The 13,900-nt window shown below is 41.2% G+C and overlaps 1 protein-coding gene across 13 annotated transcripts in view; it reads right to left on the reverse strand.

Moving 5' to 3' along the window:
• The window catches only part of scrib (scribble planar cell polarity protein), a 68,000-nt gene that overhangs the window by 20,283 nt on the left and 33,817 nt on the right, over positions 1-13,900 (reverse strand). For 5 of the 13 annotated variants that reach the window (XM_070217059.1, XM_070217057.1, XM_070217052.1 and 2 more), the window contains 12 exons: positions 10,850-11,445; positions 10,543-10,743; positions 10,288-10,474; positions 9,539-9,864; positions 8,394-8,678; positions 6,111-6,221; positions 5,657-5,836; positions 4,919-5,077; positions 4,618-4,831; positions 4,467-4,555; positions 4,140-4,403; positions 3,804-4,079 (listed from right to left, as the gene is read on the reverse strand). In XM_070217059.1, coding sequence (XP_070073160.1) covers positions 3,804-4,079; positions 4,140-4,403; positions 4,467-4,555; positions 4,618-4,831; positions 4,919-5,077; positions 5,657-5,836; positions 6,111-6,221; positions 8,394-8,678; positions 9,539-9,864; positions 10,288-10,474; positions 10,543-10,743; positions 10,850-11,445 — 2,888 coding nt within the window. Of the gene's footprint in view, positions 1-3,803; positions 4,080-4,139; positions 4,404-4,466; positions 4,556-4,617; positions 4,832-4,918; positions 5,078-5,656; positions 5,837-6,110; positions 6,222-7,845; positions 8,679-9,538; positions 9,865-10,287; positions 10,475-10,542; positions 10,744-10,849; positions 11,446-11,659; positions 11,990-13,900 lie in introns of those variants that run through there. The other 8 variants (XM_070217058.1, XM_070217053.1, XM_070217060.1 and 5 more) reach the window with 5 other exon arrangements.

The following is a 13,900-nucleotide window of genomic DNA, read 5'->3' on the forward strand; positions in this document are numbered from 1 at the left end:
GCAATTATTTTTTTTTCGATGGCACAGTTTTTTTTTTAAGATTTTTTAAAGTTCGAAATGTTAAATTTCGGACTTTTTTCGAATTTCTTCTTATATCTCGGCAGATATCCACTTGGTTGAGCCAGTTTTAGTTTTATTTTAAAGTCAATAGATCAGAGCTTAACTTTGCCATACAGATCAATATGATTGGATGAGTAATGGCAGCGCAGAAGCTTGACAAAGATGAAAAATGTGTTTTTTGGTCGTCTGTAAGTCGGCTGTATATATCGTAAAAACTCGAAATAAATCCGTTGAAAAATCATAATGGGTACAAACTTAAAGTGTACATCCTACCGAATAGAACAAGCTGGATATGGCCCAAATCCATGGAAAACTGGATTTATGGTGGATTTTTAAAGTTCGGATTTTTCCACTTTTTTCGGTTGACAGAGTCCAAATTTAAGATTTATCATAGGCGGCGTCATGTAAACAAAAATGAGTGGTGACGGCAGCCGGATCAAAAAATAGCTAAATTTAAAAGCTAGAAAATTATAAAATAAATTTAATTTCTGAAAATTCCTTTAAAAATATAAAATTGCTTGCGTTATGACTGTGAGTATTTTTAATTAAGTACTATCCATTTGGATAGTTCATTCTTATGAAAAAAGTAACCTTAATTTCAAAAATTAAATTCACTTTAATAATTTTCTAGCTTTTAAATATCTGATTTAGCTATTTAGTGACCCGGCTGCCAACACCAATTATTTTTGTTTACATGTCGCCGCCTATGATAAATCTTAAATTTGGACTCTGTCAACCGAAAAAAGTGGAAAAATCCGAACTTTAAAAATCCACCATAAATCCAGTTTTCCATGGATTTGGGCCATATCCAGCTTGTTCTATTCGGTAGGATGTAAACTTTAAGTTTGTACCCATTATGATTTTTCAACGAATTTATTTCGAGTTTTTACGATATATACAGCCGACTTACAGACGACCAAAAAACACATTTTTCATCTTTGTCAAGCCTCTGCGCTGCCATTACTCATCCAATCATATTAATCTGTATGGCAAAGTTAAGCTCTGATCTATTGACTTTAAAATAAAACTAAAACTGGCTCAACCAAGTGGATATCTGCCGAGATATAAGAAGAAATTCGAAAAAAGTCCGAAATTTAACATTTCAAACTTTAAAAAATCTTTAAAAAAAAAACTGTGCCATCGAAAAAAAAATTAGTGCTATTTTCGTGATCTAGGGGTCTAAAACTAACAGAATTTGCCATCAATTGCTGGGGAGCATTTCGGCTGTAAACTAGTGTAATCAATGAAGTATGGTGTGAGTTCGGTATTTTCTAAACTTTTTTTTGTGGTAACAGTTTATAAGTAGTAGATACTTTAACAAAATATCCCTAGTGTATAGGTATGTATAGCTTGGCTCTTTCAAAAGGTTATATAACAGGATGCCCTTTTTGTATCAATGGCTTTAGTTTTTGTTTTAGTTTTTGTTTTTGTCTATCGGAAATTTGCTCAGCTTCTCTTCTTGAGTATTATTCAGTTGCATAATTGGACCTTTTGTGTGTGCTTGCCACACATTTATTACACATTTAGTAATATATATGTATAGTATATAGAGGGGGCGTATCTCCAGTGTGTGTGGGTGTTTTTGGTTTTGGTTTCACATAGTATAAACATCGAAAGACTATATGTATGTATAAGTGGAATACTTTATGCCGCAAAATGGCGACAATTTTAGAGAGCTTTCTCCGCGTTGATAAATACATTTACACATTTTTGCTAGTGGGTTCGAGTTCCTTTCCTTCTTTTATCTCAACAATTGTGTGTGTGGGTTGAAGTGTGAATTTGTTGCTCTTTTAGTTTTGATAAGGAAACACTTTAACAATTTGGGAGCTGGAGAAAGGTATCTTGTGAGAGAGAGATTGAAACCATTTACAGAGTTGAGAGCGTTCAGATTTTGATTGAATTTCAAGTGGGGGAAAGGGGGAAGGAAAGCGCTATAAGTAGTAACTCTTGGCCCTTTGAACACGCTTCCTCAAATCCTAGACTTCTTTCCTTTCCTTTTTTTGTTCTGTATAAATTGCAACTCGTTTTGTACAAATTCAAGCTGTTGCCGCCTGTGTCCTTTTCACTTTTTGTTTTTTTCGGCTCGCTAGCATTTGTATTCTGTCAGTTTAAACTAAATATTCAGTCTTATGGTGATAAACATCCGCTTGTTAAGCAATGCGCTGCTCAGCAGTAAGCTGCAATGAAATCGAAGGCGGGAGTACGAAAACGAGAACGAAACCAAGGCAACACAGATTGAGAAAGAAACAATAAGAAAAGTTATAAATAAAGGGGGAAAATCAACAACAAATCGTTGGAAAAGCGGCGCGTATAGCGCGCACATTATTGAAGGGAAAATGGGAAGAAAAATTCAAGGAAAATGAGAGAAGAATAAGAAGAACAGGGACGAGAAGAAGATAAGAGAGACGTTTTAATGGAAATTTCTTTCTGCAGTTTTTGAATTATTTACATTTACATTTATTATACGTGCGCCATTCTATAGAGTATATGTTTGTATATATATATATGTAAGTAATGTATGCCTGATTTCATTCCCTACTACAGCTCTCAATGTAAATTCAAATGGGGGCAGGGCATGCTTTAAAGCCAACAACAACAAGAACATCCAACGTTAACAATAATAACAATGCCGCCTACGCAGTCGGGGCAAAGGTAACAACAACAGGCTGAAATGAATATAATATGAAAGTAGCATAAATAACAACAACACCAAGAACAACAACAACAATGAAACTCAACAAGAACAATGATCCAAAGTGAACCTGGCTAACAAAAAAAAAAACCAAAACGAAAAGGTCCCTCTGAGAAAGCCAGGAGCAACACAGGAGCAGCCAATATGCTAATAAATAATAAATTGTCTGCTGCCATATCAATAAATGTGAGACCATCGACTCCCACAAAGGAGCAGCTCCCGGGAGCTTCGCTAAACCCGAGACATCCCGACATGCAGAACACATAACTCATACGCCCCGTGGTACCCACAATACACGAGGCCCACAAAGATAGGCTATGATTTTCTATACGTTTTTAATTCAAACTGCAACGGAAAAGCGCTTTAAAGCAGCAACAAAAGAACAACACACACGATGGCATGGAAATGGAAATGGAAATCGATGCTGCCTGTGTGTTTACATGAGAGAGTGGAAAGTGTTTGCAATGATTATTTTGGTTTTAGTTACAGTCAGTAGGTTTAATGGTCTGATGCTATCATGCTGTTACCTCTGTGAATTCAGTTGAAAATATAGCTTTTACTTTTTTCTCTCTTTTTTTTGTTCAACTGGCATCACATGCCAAATTTATCACAACAGTTTTGTGACCTCTGTGGTTTTTGTGGAGATGGATGGTAGTAAGGTGTTTTTGAGGTTTATCTTTTTTTCTTTTTTTTCTTTATGTATATTTAAAAATTTTTGACACACACACAGTCAGACAGACAGACGCACGCAATGTCAGTGACAGGACAAAGGCATTAGTGAAGTTACACAAACACATAACAAGCTGAATACGAAACAAAAATCAAGTTAAGAGATTGGTGGGGTTTAGAGTTGAGTTGTTTTTTTTTTTGTTTTTTGGGTGGGTTTTTGACTGTCGGTTCGTGTTAGCTGTTACATGGGTGTATTTGTATCTGTTGGGGATCTGAGTCCTAACATTTTACAGAAAACAAAAAGTACACGCACAGATATTGAAAGACGTACACACACAGATAGACAAGAGACGTGCATATCCACCTTGAGGTGCTCACATACCTGTAGTTGCGACTGCTGCTCTTCGGCAGGAAGAACTGGTGCTACTGAACCCACAGGCGAGGATGCAGCAGAAGGAGCAGCATTTGCTGAGTTCGCTGACTCTGCGATGGGCAGGGGTGCCGCCGGCGTTGTGGGGGTGGTTGGATTCGTGTCGAGCGTGTGCTTCGATATGACAACCGTCGTCGTCTTCTGTATCTTGTCCTGCTCGTGATGCTCCGATGGCGACTTTGGTGGCACGGTGGTGAAGGCGTCGGCAGCGCGTACAATTTCCAGCACCTAATTTGCAAACGAAACATAAGTTTTGGCTTTCGATTGTCTGAAGGTCAGTTCATTTACCTTCTCCTGGGTGCTCTTCTCCTGACCCACAGTCGCCAGCTGCTGCTGCTGCTGCTGCTGATGGGCCTGTTGTTCTGCGTGAATAAGCGCCACGGTCTGGGTGGCTGGCGTGTCCGGAGCTGTTAAATCAGCAACTGGAGCGGGAGGAGTGGGTGTGGTGGCAGTAGCAGTTGCTGTGGGTGTGGGCGATGTGGTGCCATGCACCATGGCGGCAGCTGCTGCCAGCTGTGCATCTGGCTTCTGCGAGGCGAAAACATCAAAGTCCTGTGGGTAAACAGAGGCATTAAAGTTCAGACCAGGCAGCTCCTTAAATTCAGCACCACCCACCTGTCGCAGACGCTCATCCTCCTCGTGGTCAAGACTTGATACACTCTGACTGTGGCTCAGTTCCGAGCCCGTTTCCGAGGCCCGAGAGCCTAAAAGGTAAAAGCAATTTAAACAAGACAACTCAAGGGGCGTTAAGCCCACGATTACGTACCTTGGCGACTGCCACCGCTGCAGGATGCAGACGAGTTGAAGCCAGTGCTCATGCCGCCGGCCTGGCCAATGGAATGAATTAAATTGGACTTGTCGTAGCCCTTGCAGACGACCAATTGAATCTCGTTGCCAGCGTTGCGCAGCACATTGACCGCATCCTGGTGCGAGGCGCCCAGCAGCGAGTGTCCATTAACCTCCAGCAGACGCATGCCCACCTGTAAGTTGGAAAGAAATCCAGGAGGAGGAGCGAAAAGTTTCAATCGACTTTTCCCCAGACAACAAAGGTGGTAGCACTACGTTACCTTAAGCCTTCCATCCCGTCTGGCCGCTCCCACCGAGTTAATTTTGGACACGAAGACACCCTCGTCGGAGGGATCGGCCGGATTACCGCGCTGCCCGTTCAGTCCACCCTTGATGTGCATGCCCAGGCGTTCGCCCTCCGCCTTGCTGAGCAGCACTTCCTGTGATTCGCAAATTAACAAAAGGAGTTGGTGGTTAGAAGGAGAAGGAATTTAAATGCTGGCAAATAACAATCGGGGAAAAACAAAGCATAAAACCAGATAATAAAAAGCATTTAACTAATTGGAATACACAGAAAAAAAATTAAAAGGTCAGATTGATATGATATACATATCATTTTGATATGAACAAAGGTTATGTTTACCTTACTTTACATTATTTTTCAAAAAATACTACATTTGGTATTTTAAAACAATATTTTTACAACATATCAAGATGATATGTTTGAATCATAAATGTGACATTAATCATATCATATAGAAATGACCCTATTTCAGAAGGATTTTTTTTTCTGTGTACATATTTCCCCTCTCAAAAGTCAAGACGACGAGGAGAGCTTACCTCTGTTTTTACATAAACTACTTCTATGCTCTGTGCGTATTTGAATTTTGTTTGTGAGCAGTGGCAGAGTGTACAAAAATTGATTATAGAGGAGGAGTAAGAAGTAGATACAAAGCGTATATACATATTTACAGTACAGAAAGCCAACTAAACTATCTAAACAATAGACTTAAACTCACCTGGAAACCTGGCGGCAGTGGATCGTGTTGAATGGTCAGCTTGATATCATCACCTGGCTTCAGCAGCTCCAGAACGGCATCCTGATGGGTGGCCTTGGAAACATCCGCCTCGTTGACTTTCAATATGCGATCGCCCATGCGCAGCTTGCCGCACTTGGAGGCAATCCCGCCGGGCACAATCTGTTGGAGGAGAATGGGAAACCCCAAGGGCAATTGTTATATGAATGGTCGAAAAAACTTGAAACTTTTGAGCTGCTGCTGCCAGCTGGCTAAGTTGGCCATCCTCCGAGCCACTGGATTTTGAACAATTGTGCAGCAGGCAGCAGCTCGAGCTCATTTGCATTCGCAACTTGCAGCGGCCACTCGAGTGTTTTAATTCGAAAAGTTTTTACCCAACTGCTGCTGCAGAAGGTAATTGTTAGTTAATATACCCTACCAACCCCCCTCTACTTACGTGCGATATGAAAATTCCAGGCTCTCGAGTGCCAAAGGGCACACAGGAATGATCCGTGCCGCCAATGATGCTGAATCCCAGGGAGCCCTGGTTCTTGGGCAGCACAACCTCCTATAGAAATAATAGGGAAAAATCTCGTGTTAGCACATTCACAAAATTAACACAATTCAATGGGCCTAAACGCTAAGAATCCTACAGAGTCTGCCGTGTGTTTTAGGTGAATCATGGATGAGGAGAGTGCTTCCAATGGGGGTGCAATATTGTTGGTGATATTTACATTGAAATTTTACATAAATCACATTTTTCGTGAGACACCAAAACCAAGAGAAGCCAAACACCAAATAACAAAGTCATGCAATTAAGTCAGAGCATTCATTAAACATCGAAATCCGAGTACCGAGGGTGATTCACATTCAATAAATAATGAATAACTTTTGTGCTTTTCTTATGAATAACTTAATTTTAGATTAAACAACATGCAAGGCGAAGAGATAGAGTGGGCTGAATACTTTCACACAGATTTAAACAAAAGCTCTTGCGGCTCCTGTGGTTGAGCTCAAGTGCTGGCATATTGAAACATCAAAGCATAATATTTCTGTTTTATATTCATTGCCGGGAAGCCGAGAGAAACTATCTCCTGAGAGTTCTGACAATCGCACAGACATTTTCATTCGTGTCAAGATGCCAAATAAACACATGTACCTGGGCTAACTGCTAACTGCTACTAACTTTTGCCAATTACCTCGATGAAATTGAATTCTTTCGAGTTCGAAGCGAACGGATAAATGTCTGCGAAACAGACGGAGGGGGAAAATAAATTAAAAACAATTAAATATTTTATTTAACATTGCCCCGGAGAGTGTTTACACTCGCAATCAGACGAACGAACGGATGGAGATTTTGAGATTGCCAAGGCAAACAGAAATATTTAAAGTTTACTTATGGCCTGCACTGCACACAAAATGTACGCAGTTTTCCCCAACTGTGTGTGAGTCGTCATTTAGAGTATCTAAATCTTTTTTCGGCATGCCCCACTTTATTATTTAAGGCTGTTTGCATGTTGCATAGTTTGCTACTGGTTTTTACTTATTTATGCTGCAGCAGCAGCAAGTGGCAAGTGACAAAGCTTGCCACATGCACACAGAGTTTCAGAGATTTCGGAGATTTCTTGCCGGGATTTGCATCACGTCGGCCATGACACTCGAGTGGCTCTCTGGGAAGTGAGTGAGTAAACCGTTCTGTCGTTCAAAATGAAGGCGCTTTGCTCGTCACTTCAATAGATTCAGTTACTACCAAGGGACACTAAATATTCAAGTGTTGGCCTGGCTCACTCGAATCATAGGAGCACTTGCTAACCACCAGGAAAAGCAGAAACAAATTTCAGAAAAACCCCTTAAAAATCTCCAAAGCCAATAAGTAGATATTATATCTTAATTTCAGCACAGAAAAATAATTCGATATGATTAATGTCAAATTTATCAGTCAAACATATTAAAATGATATTTTATCATATCATATAAAATTCCAAATTTAGTATTTTTTGAACAAATAATGTAAAATAAGATAAACATATCTTTATGATCTTAAATAAATACAAAATTGACCAGCACATATCAATCAGATCTTCTGTGAAGTTATTTAGTAAGAGAAACATAAACCAAGATTTGTTTTAAAAAGATACAAATTATATTTATCCAGTGTTAGTAGAGAGAAAGTTAGCTTAGTATAGAAAAGAAAAATCATGCCATCTTCTTCAACTAAATTAATAAATCATTTAATAACAGTTTCCAGCTTCCAATGCCTTAACCAACTTAATCCAATTCCATCTCAACTGCTACTCAATTAGTCGGAGCAATCACAACTCTTGTAAATGTGCATGTTTTGCATAATGCTGGGCATGAAAACAGATGTGAACTCCCGGCGCCTCCAAGGCCTTGGACCAATAGTTAAATCAAATCGTTTGCAAAACGCACAAATATTTATTTAGGACGCGCGCTTGTGCCAATTGTGAAATATAATTTTATAGGAAATTATAAATTAATCATAATCTTTAAATTAAACAATTTTGGTGTGTGCATAGTGTACGGATAGGATGTTGTGCGTGCTTTTTGTGCGGTGACGAGAAAAGCTCGATTTCCATGGTGGATATACTCTATATACATTTGTCAGTTCATCTGATTTCCGTTTATCTTTGCTTGCGATTTTTACACAACGATTCTTTTTTTAACTCTTGGCAGCAACTGACTGTGGCTTTTAGTGTATGCGGGATGTGGAGATAGTCACCTCACTGATCAGGGGTTCCGCCAACTGATTGTCGGTGATGCGCGTCATCACCGTCTCCGTGAACGTCGACTTGGTGATCGTCTCGGTGACGCGGCCAAGTTCGGTGGGCGCCGCCGGGAACATGGGCAGATCCGGCTGTGGCTTATTCACATTCACAGTGACGGCACTCACGCCCACCTCGTTGGGCCGGGCCACATGCACCTGATGCTGACTGCCGCCGCTGAGGAAGTGTGCCGGTATCATCGCCTGAAAATCATCGCTGGTCAGCGGTCGCAACGAGGAGGGCTTCGTGTTTTATGGTTTTGAGCAAAGCATTCGGAAATATTCGGTTTTAAGCAAGATTTTTTTGGTTTTTTTTTGGAGAGGGGGTGGTATGTGGATCGGAGAAAAAGAAACAAAAATATGTTGGTTTTTGTAAATTTTGGTTTCACTTTAGATGATGAGGCTAGGCTATGAGAAAAGCTATCGTTAGATCTATAACTAAGCTAACGTGCCTAACTATGAGTATCATTAATTTATTTACAGTCCTGCAAACGCTCTCTAGTTTCTTGGTTGACTCTTAATTTTTTTTGATGGGTGCCTTTGAAGCTGGGACACAAATCGGTGCAAACTTAGTCTCTAATCGGTCGATATATAGATCGACTATATAGCATATTTTGGGAGGACAAACAAGGCGCACAGGGCACATGCAAAACAAACACAAACAATTTCGTTATACATACGAGTAGATGAGCAAATATATAGAGTTCTAGCATATAAGGGTTATGAGTAATTGATAATCTGGCGGAGATATGGATTAGCACATATTAGGTATCTTACGACTATTTAGTGTGTTCATGTTTATGTTTTTCGAATTTTTTTGTTGGGCGCCAAATATCAACAACAATTTGCATGGACGACTTGCGCTGCAGTTGGTTAATTTGAACAATTTAAATTTTGGTAACTTACCTTTAAAGCTGATTAGAAAAAAAGGTGTGTTATACTGCAGCGCAAGATTATACATTTTTTATCCTAACGACTGATCACGATTGGTAACAAACAAAAAACGTAACGTAACGAGCTTATGGGTAACACATTAAAATGACGTGCAACTGGCTAAACGGAAAAACTAGACTAACTACTGAGATCCTGGGATTTGGCCTTACCTGAGCCTCGCCAGAATCACCGCTGGTGGTGGAGGCCGCTCCAAGGTCTCCTCCATCCCCCATTGGCACCGAGTTGGTGCGTCGGGGAGCCGGCACAGGTTGCCCCGTGGCACTGTCTATCGTGGCAGCACCAGTGGCAGGAGCAGCCGTGGCAGCGACAGCAGCAGCTGTTGCAAATCCATTGGTTTTGCTGCTGGGCAGCGTGTTATTATTGTTGCCTATGCTGGCTGGGACAGTGGGCGTGGGTGCGGAAGTGGGCGTGGTCGTAGCCAGGGTGTTGTACTTGTAGGGCTGCTCAACTTCCCCCACCGAACGGCTAAAGTTAGCTGTTAAAGAAACGAGGTGAGAGAACCCTAGGTTATTGAGAAAAATATATAAAAAAGGTAGTCATGTGATACATAGTTCAGAAAAGAATTGATTTACATAACTTTTTTAAAGAAAACTTTAAATGTTGCAAGATTTAGTTGGATTAATACAAATATACGATTTTTTAAATGACGAATTTGGTACTAATTCAATTTTATTATGCAATTTCTAAACATTTCCTAATTTTGGGTTTTGTTTTTAATTTTTATGTCTAACCGTCTTTGCTGCCCGAATTTTTTCCCTTTCTTTTATAGTACTCATATATTGTTTTCTACAATTCAAAACAGGCAAGTTAAAATGTCAACCGTTATGCATTTTCCATCCTGCCATGAAAATTCGCTGGAAAATTGAGTTACAGAAGTTGAACCGTGTAGAATACCCACCTGGTCGGTTGGCCAGATATCCGGAGGGGCTCAACGAGTTGAGCACGGCCGGACTGCGTGGACTCGTGGGCGGTTCGAGAGGACCTCTGTACTCGCGCTGCAATACCAAGCGCACAAATCGCTGCGGTTCCGTCAAACAGGCGACGGCTGCATCATGATGCGCCTCCGTCATATCGTTGCCGTTAATCTGCGTTACAGGGAAATGCCATTAGCTTGTGGGTCAGTGATTGCAACCTACGCAGCTTCTCCACTCACCGCCATCACCCGGTCGCCCACCATAATTTTGCCATCGCGATGCGCCAGTCCGCCCTCGGTGAGGCGCGATATGAAAATGCCATCGCAATCGTCCTTGAACGGCGGCGAACCCTTGCCGCCCGCAATGCTGAAGCCCAGTCCTTGGCCAATCTGATCGCGGATGAGCGTCGTGTGCAGCTGGATGTAGCTCAGTGGAGCCTCCTGGAAAAGGCCACAAATCGAAAGGGAAAAGCAGAAATCAATCACAAATAGTGAGGGGCAGTAGAGGTGGGATTTTGGTTAGAGGGATTTCACATGGATTACACACCCTGCCATTCAGTATCAATCCATTGGGGGCGACAGCAGCAGCAGCAGTGGGTTGAACTATGGGTGTGGGTGTGGCAAACACGTTGCCCGAATAGCTATGCGCGGGGGCCACCACCTGCTGAATCGGCTGTTGTTGGGGCGCAATTTCAATGGCTGCCGGGATGTAACGCTGCTCGTGGCTAATAGATGCAGCTGGCGGGGGCACCACCTCCGCAACCAGTGGTCGCGTTTCCACCGATATCTGCGACACACTGCCATCCTCGCTGAAAACGGGGTGTCCAATCAGACGCGTCACCTCACGCTGCACCACCAAAACGAGCACGGCACCGCAGGCCTTCAGCACCTGAACCGCCTGATAGTGATCCGCATCCACGACGACAATCCCGTTGACCTTGATCACCTTGTCGCCCACTTTTAGGCCAGCCAGATCGGCGGGTCCCTGTTCGGTGACGCGGGATATGAAGATGCCATCGTCGTCGCCCTTGAAGGGCGTGGAACCCTTGCCACCGGCAATGCTTAAACCCAATCCGGCTGCAGTGCGTTCGATGTGGATTTCGTACTGCTCCAAGCGAAGCTCCGTGACGCCATCCAGATTGTCTGCAAAGAAGAAGAGGGAGAATTTATTAAATATTTTATTTTATAGTTTATTTATATATTTATTTATTTATGTATTTATTTATTTATGTATTTATTTTTTTATTATTTATTTATTTATTTATTTATTTATTTATTTATTTATTTATTTTTTTAATTTTTTTTTATTTATATATTTATTTAAAGAAAATTACATGTGACTATGCATAATTTTTACCATAATGCTGTCGCTGCCTCTCGCAATCCCGATCCACCGGATCGTAGCTGGTCACTATCCTCACTCTCTTGCCCTTTCGCTGCAGCGAACCACTGGGACTTCGATTGGAGGAGGCCAGTGAGCTGCGCAGGCTGCTCATCGCCGGACTATTGCGACCACTTCCCGCTCCCGAATAGCCAAAGTTTCCATTGCTACGCTGGCCATTTCGGGGCAGGGTGTTGTTGCCCTCCTTGACTTTGATTTTAACATTGAACATGGCTTGATTTGCTTTTTATCTGAGTGCACTTTTTAATATAAGCAGCCGAGCATCTTGCATCCAGACACCCTGTGTGTTGTAGAGGCAGCAACCTATTTTATATTTGACTGCACTTTTTAATATGCGAAGCTAACTTTTCAGTCATTCAAGTGCAATGAAATGGAAAACCTCATCGGAATTACACTTTTATTGGCGTTGATCTAATCAAATTTTAAACACCTACCCACTAAACAAATGTATCTAAAGGGATTTGTGCTCGGCATACAATTTTCCCTAATGATATTCAAATTGAATGACCCGAAAGTTGGCCAACAGCATCTGTTACTTGCCCATAAACAGCAGTCAATGAACCATATTTCCCCCAACTAGAAACAGACATTAAAGCAACGACCTTGGCAGAAGAATTCCCCCAGCTGAGAATACGACTTTGTATAATTATTAAATAAATAAACAGACAGTCTGCCTTTGCCTGTCAGACGTCCCGTCCCTCAGGTGAAAATAAGAAAGAAAGTAAGAGAAAGAGGCTGAGGAACAGGTGGCGTAAAGAAGATGAGAGTACCAGTAACTTTTCCCTTCTCAGAAAAACATATTTATTGCTTTCATTTTCCCTATTGCTGATTTGCACTCAATAAATCCGTCGGCACTTTGGCCAACAAAATGATTTGGTTCTCTGTTTACGGGGAAGGTGGAAGAGCACTCGAGACAATTTCACTTTGTAATTGTATGCGAGTTTTCATGTTAATCAAGGCATAAATGAAAAGACAGAGGCACTCAGCTTTAGCCTGCCCGTCTGCCTGCCTGTCAAGTCAACATTAATATTATGCTGGATTTCAGTTCAGACATTGCCATTCACTCGATGTGCCATTTATTGAGTTTCGGTAAGTTGAGTGGGGTATTCAGAAAATTTGTATTTGTTTGCTTACAGCAGAGCAGTTGAGACCCACCCAAGTTTGTTTTCATAACTCAACAATTTCAATGGGCTACGGAGAACTTTAAGCAAAAAAGGTGTTATGGCAGCAAAACATTCCGTTTAAATGTTTTAAATGCCAACTCAACAACTCATCTCCTTCGCTCTCAATTTGATGCTCTGAATTGTCGGACAAATGTGTAAGCGAAAGATATTTTTATGGATATATTTCGACCAGACCCACACACATGCATACGTTTACGCTCAGAATAAAGCCATCTTTTCATGCTTTTCATGGGGGAAGAGGAAAACAACAATAACCAGAGAAAAAGCCATAAAACAAAATAAGATTTTTCCCGGGGAGGAGAACAAATGACACGTGCTGTGTGTTGGTTTTTATTCCGGTTTTCCCCAAGACCCCGGAATGTAGGCAATCTTTTGGTTGCGGGGAATGGAAAGTGAAGTTTTAATACGAATACGAACGAAACGAAACGAAACCAGGAACTGCACACAGCACAAGGAGGATCTCGCATAAAGTCATTTGTTTTCCTCATATTTTTCTTATCAGACTTATTTTACTGATTGCCCAAGTGCCTGCGAACTTTTTGCGGCACCCACTTAAGCGGGCATTTAAGCATTTTACGATGACATCACACGCGTGATGCTCAATGAGGTGAGCTTCAAGCAGGAGAGAACGCTAGAATCAAGTACCTAGACTATCAGATACCTGTTACTTAGCTAGAGGAAGTGCGAGAGAGATGGAGACATGCATGCAGTAAAGCGACTGCTTGCACAGATTAAATGTCATTATTTACTCATAACTTTTAAATGAATGGTGCGATTTGAAACATTTCTTCTACATTTCGATAAATATTAATAAAAACAACAAAAGGCATTTACACTTTTTCGCCAGACATACGACAAAAGTCGTTTAAGGCGATACCCAATATACCTTTTCATTCTATGAGTAACGGGTATAAAAATAAGGTCCTCGCGTAAAATGAATGGCATAAACATAAACATATAAAAATTTAAATGCACCGCAAATCGTAAAATGAGAAGCTGGCAATAAGAAATG

The sequence above is a fragment of the Drosophila takahashii genome, chromosome 3R (assembly GCF_030179915.1).
Source record: "Drosophila takahashii strain IR98-3 E-12201 chromosome 3R, DtakHiC1v2, whole genome shotgun sequence".
NCBI classification, from domain to species: Eukaryota; Metazoa; Arthropoda; class Insecta; order Diptera; family Drosophilidae; genus Drosophila; species Drosophila takahashii.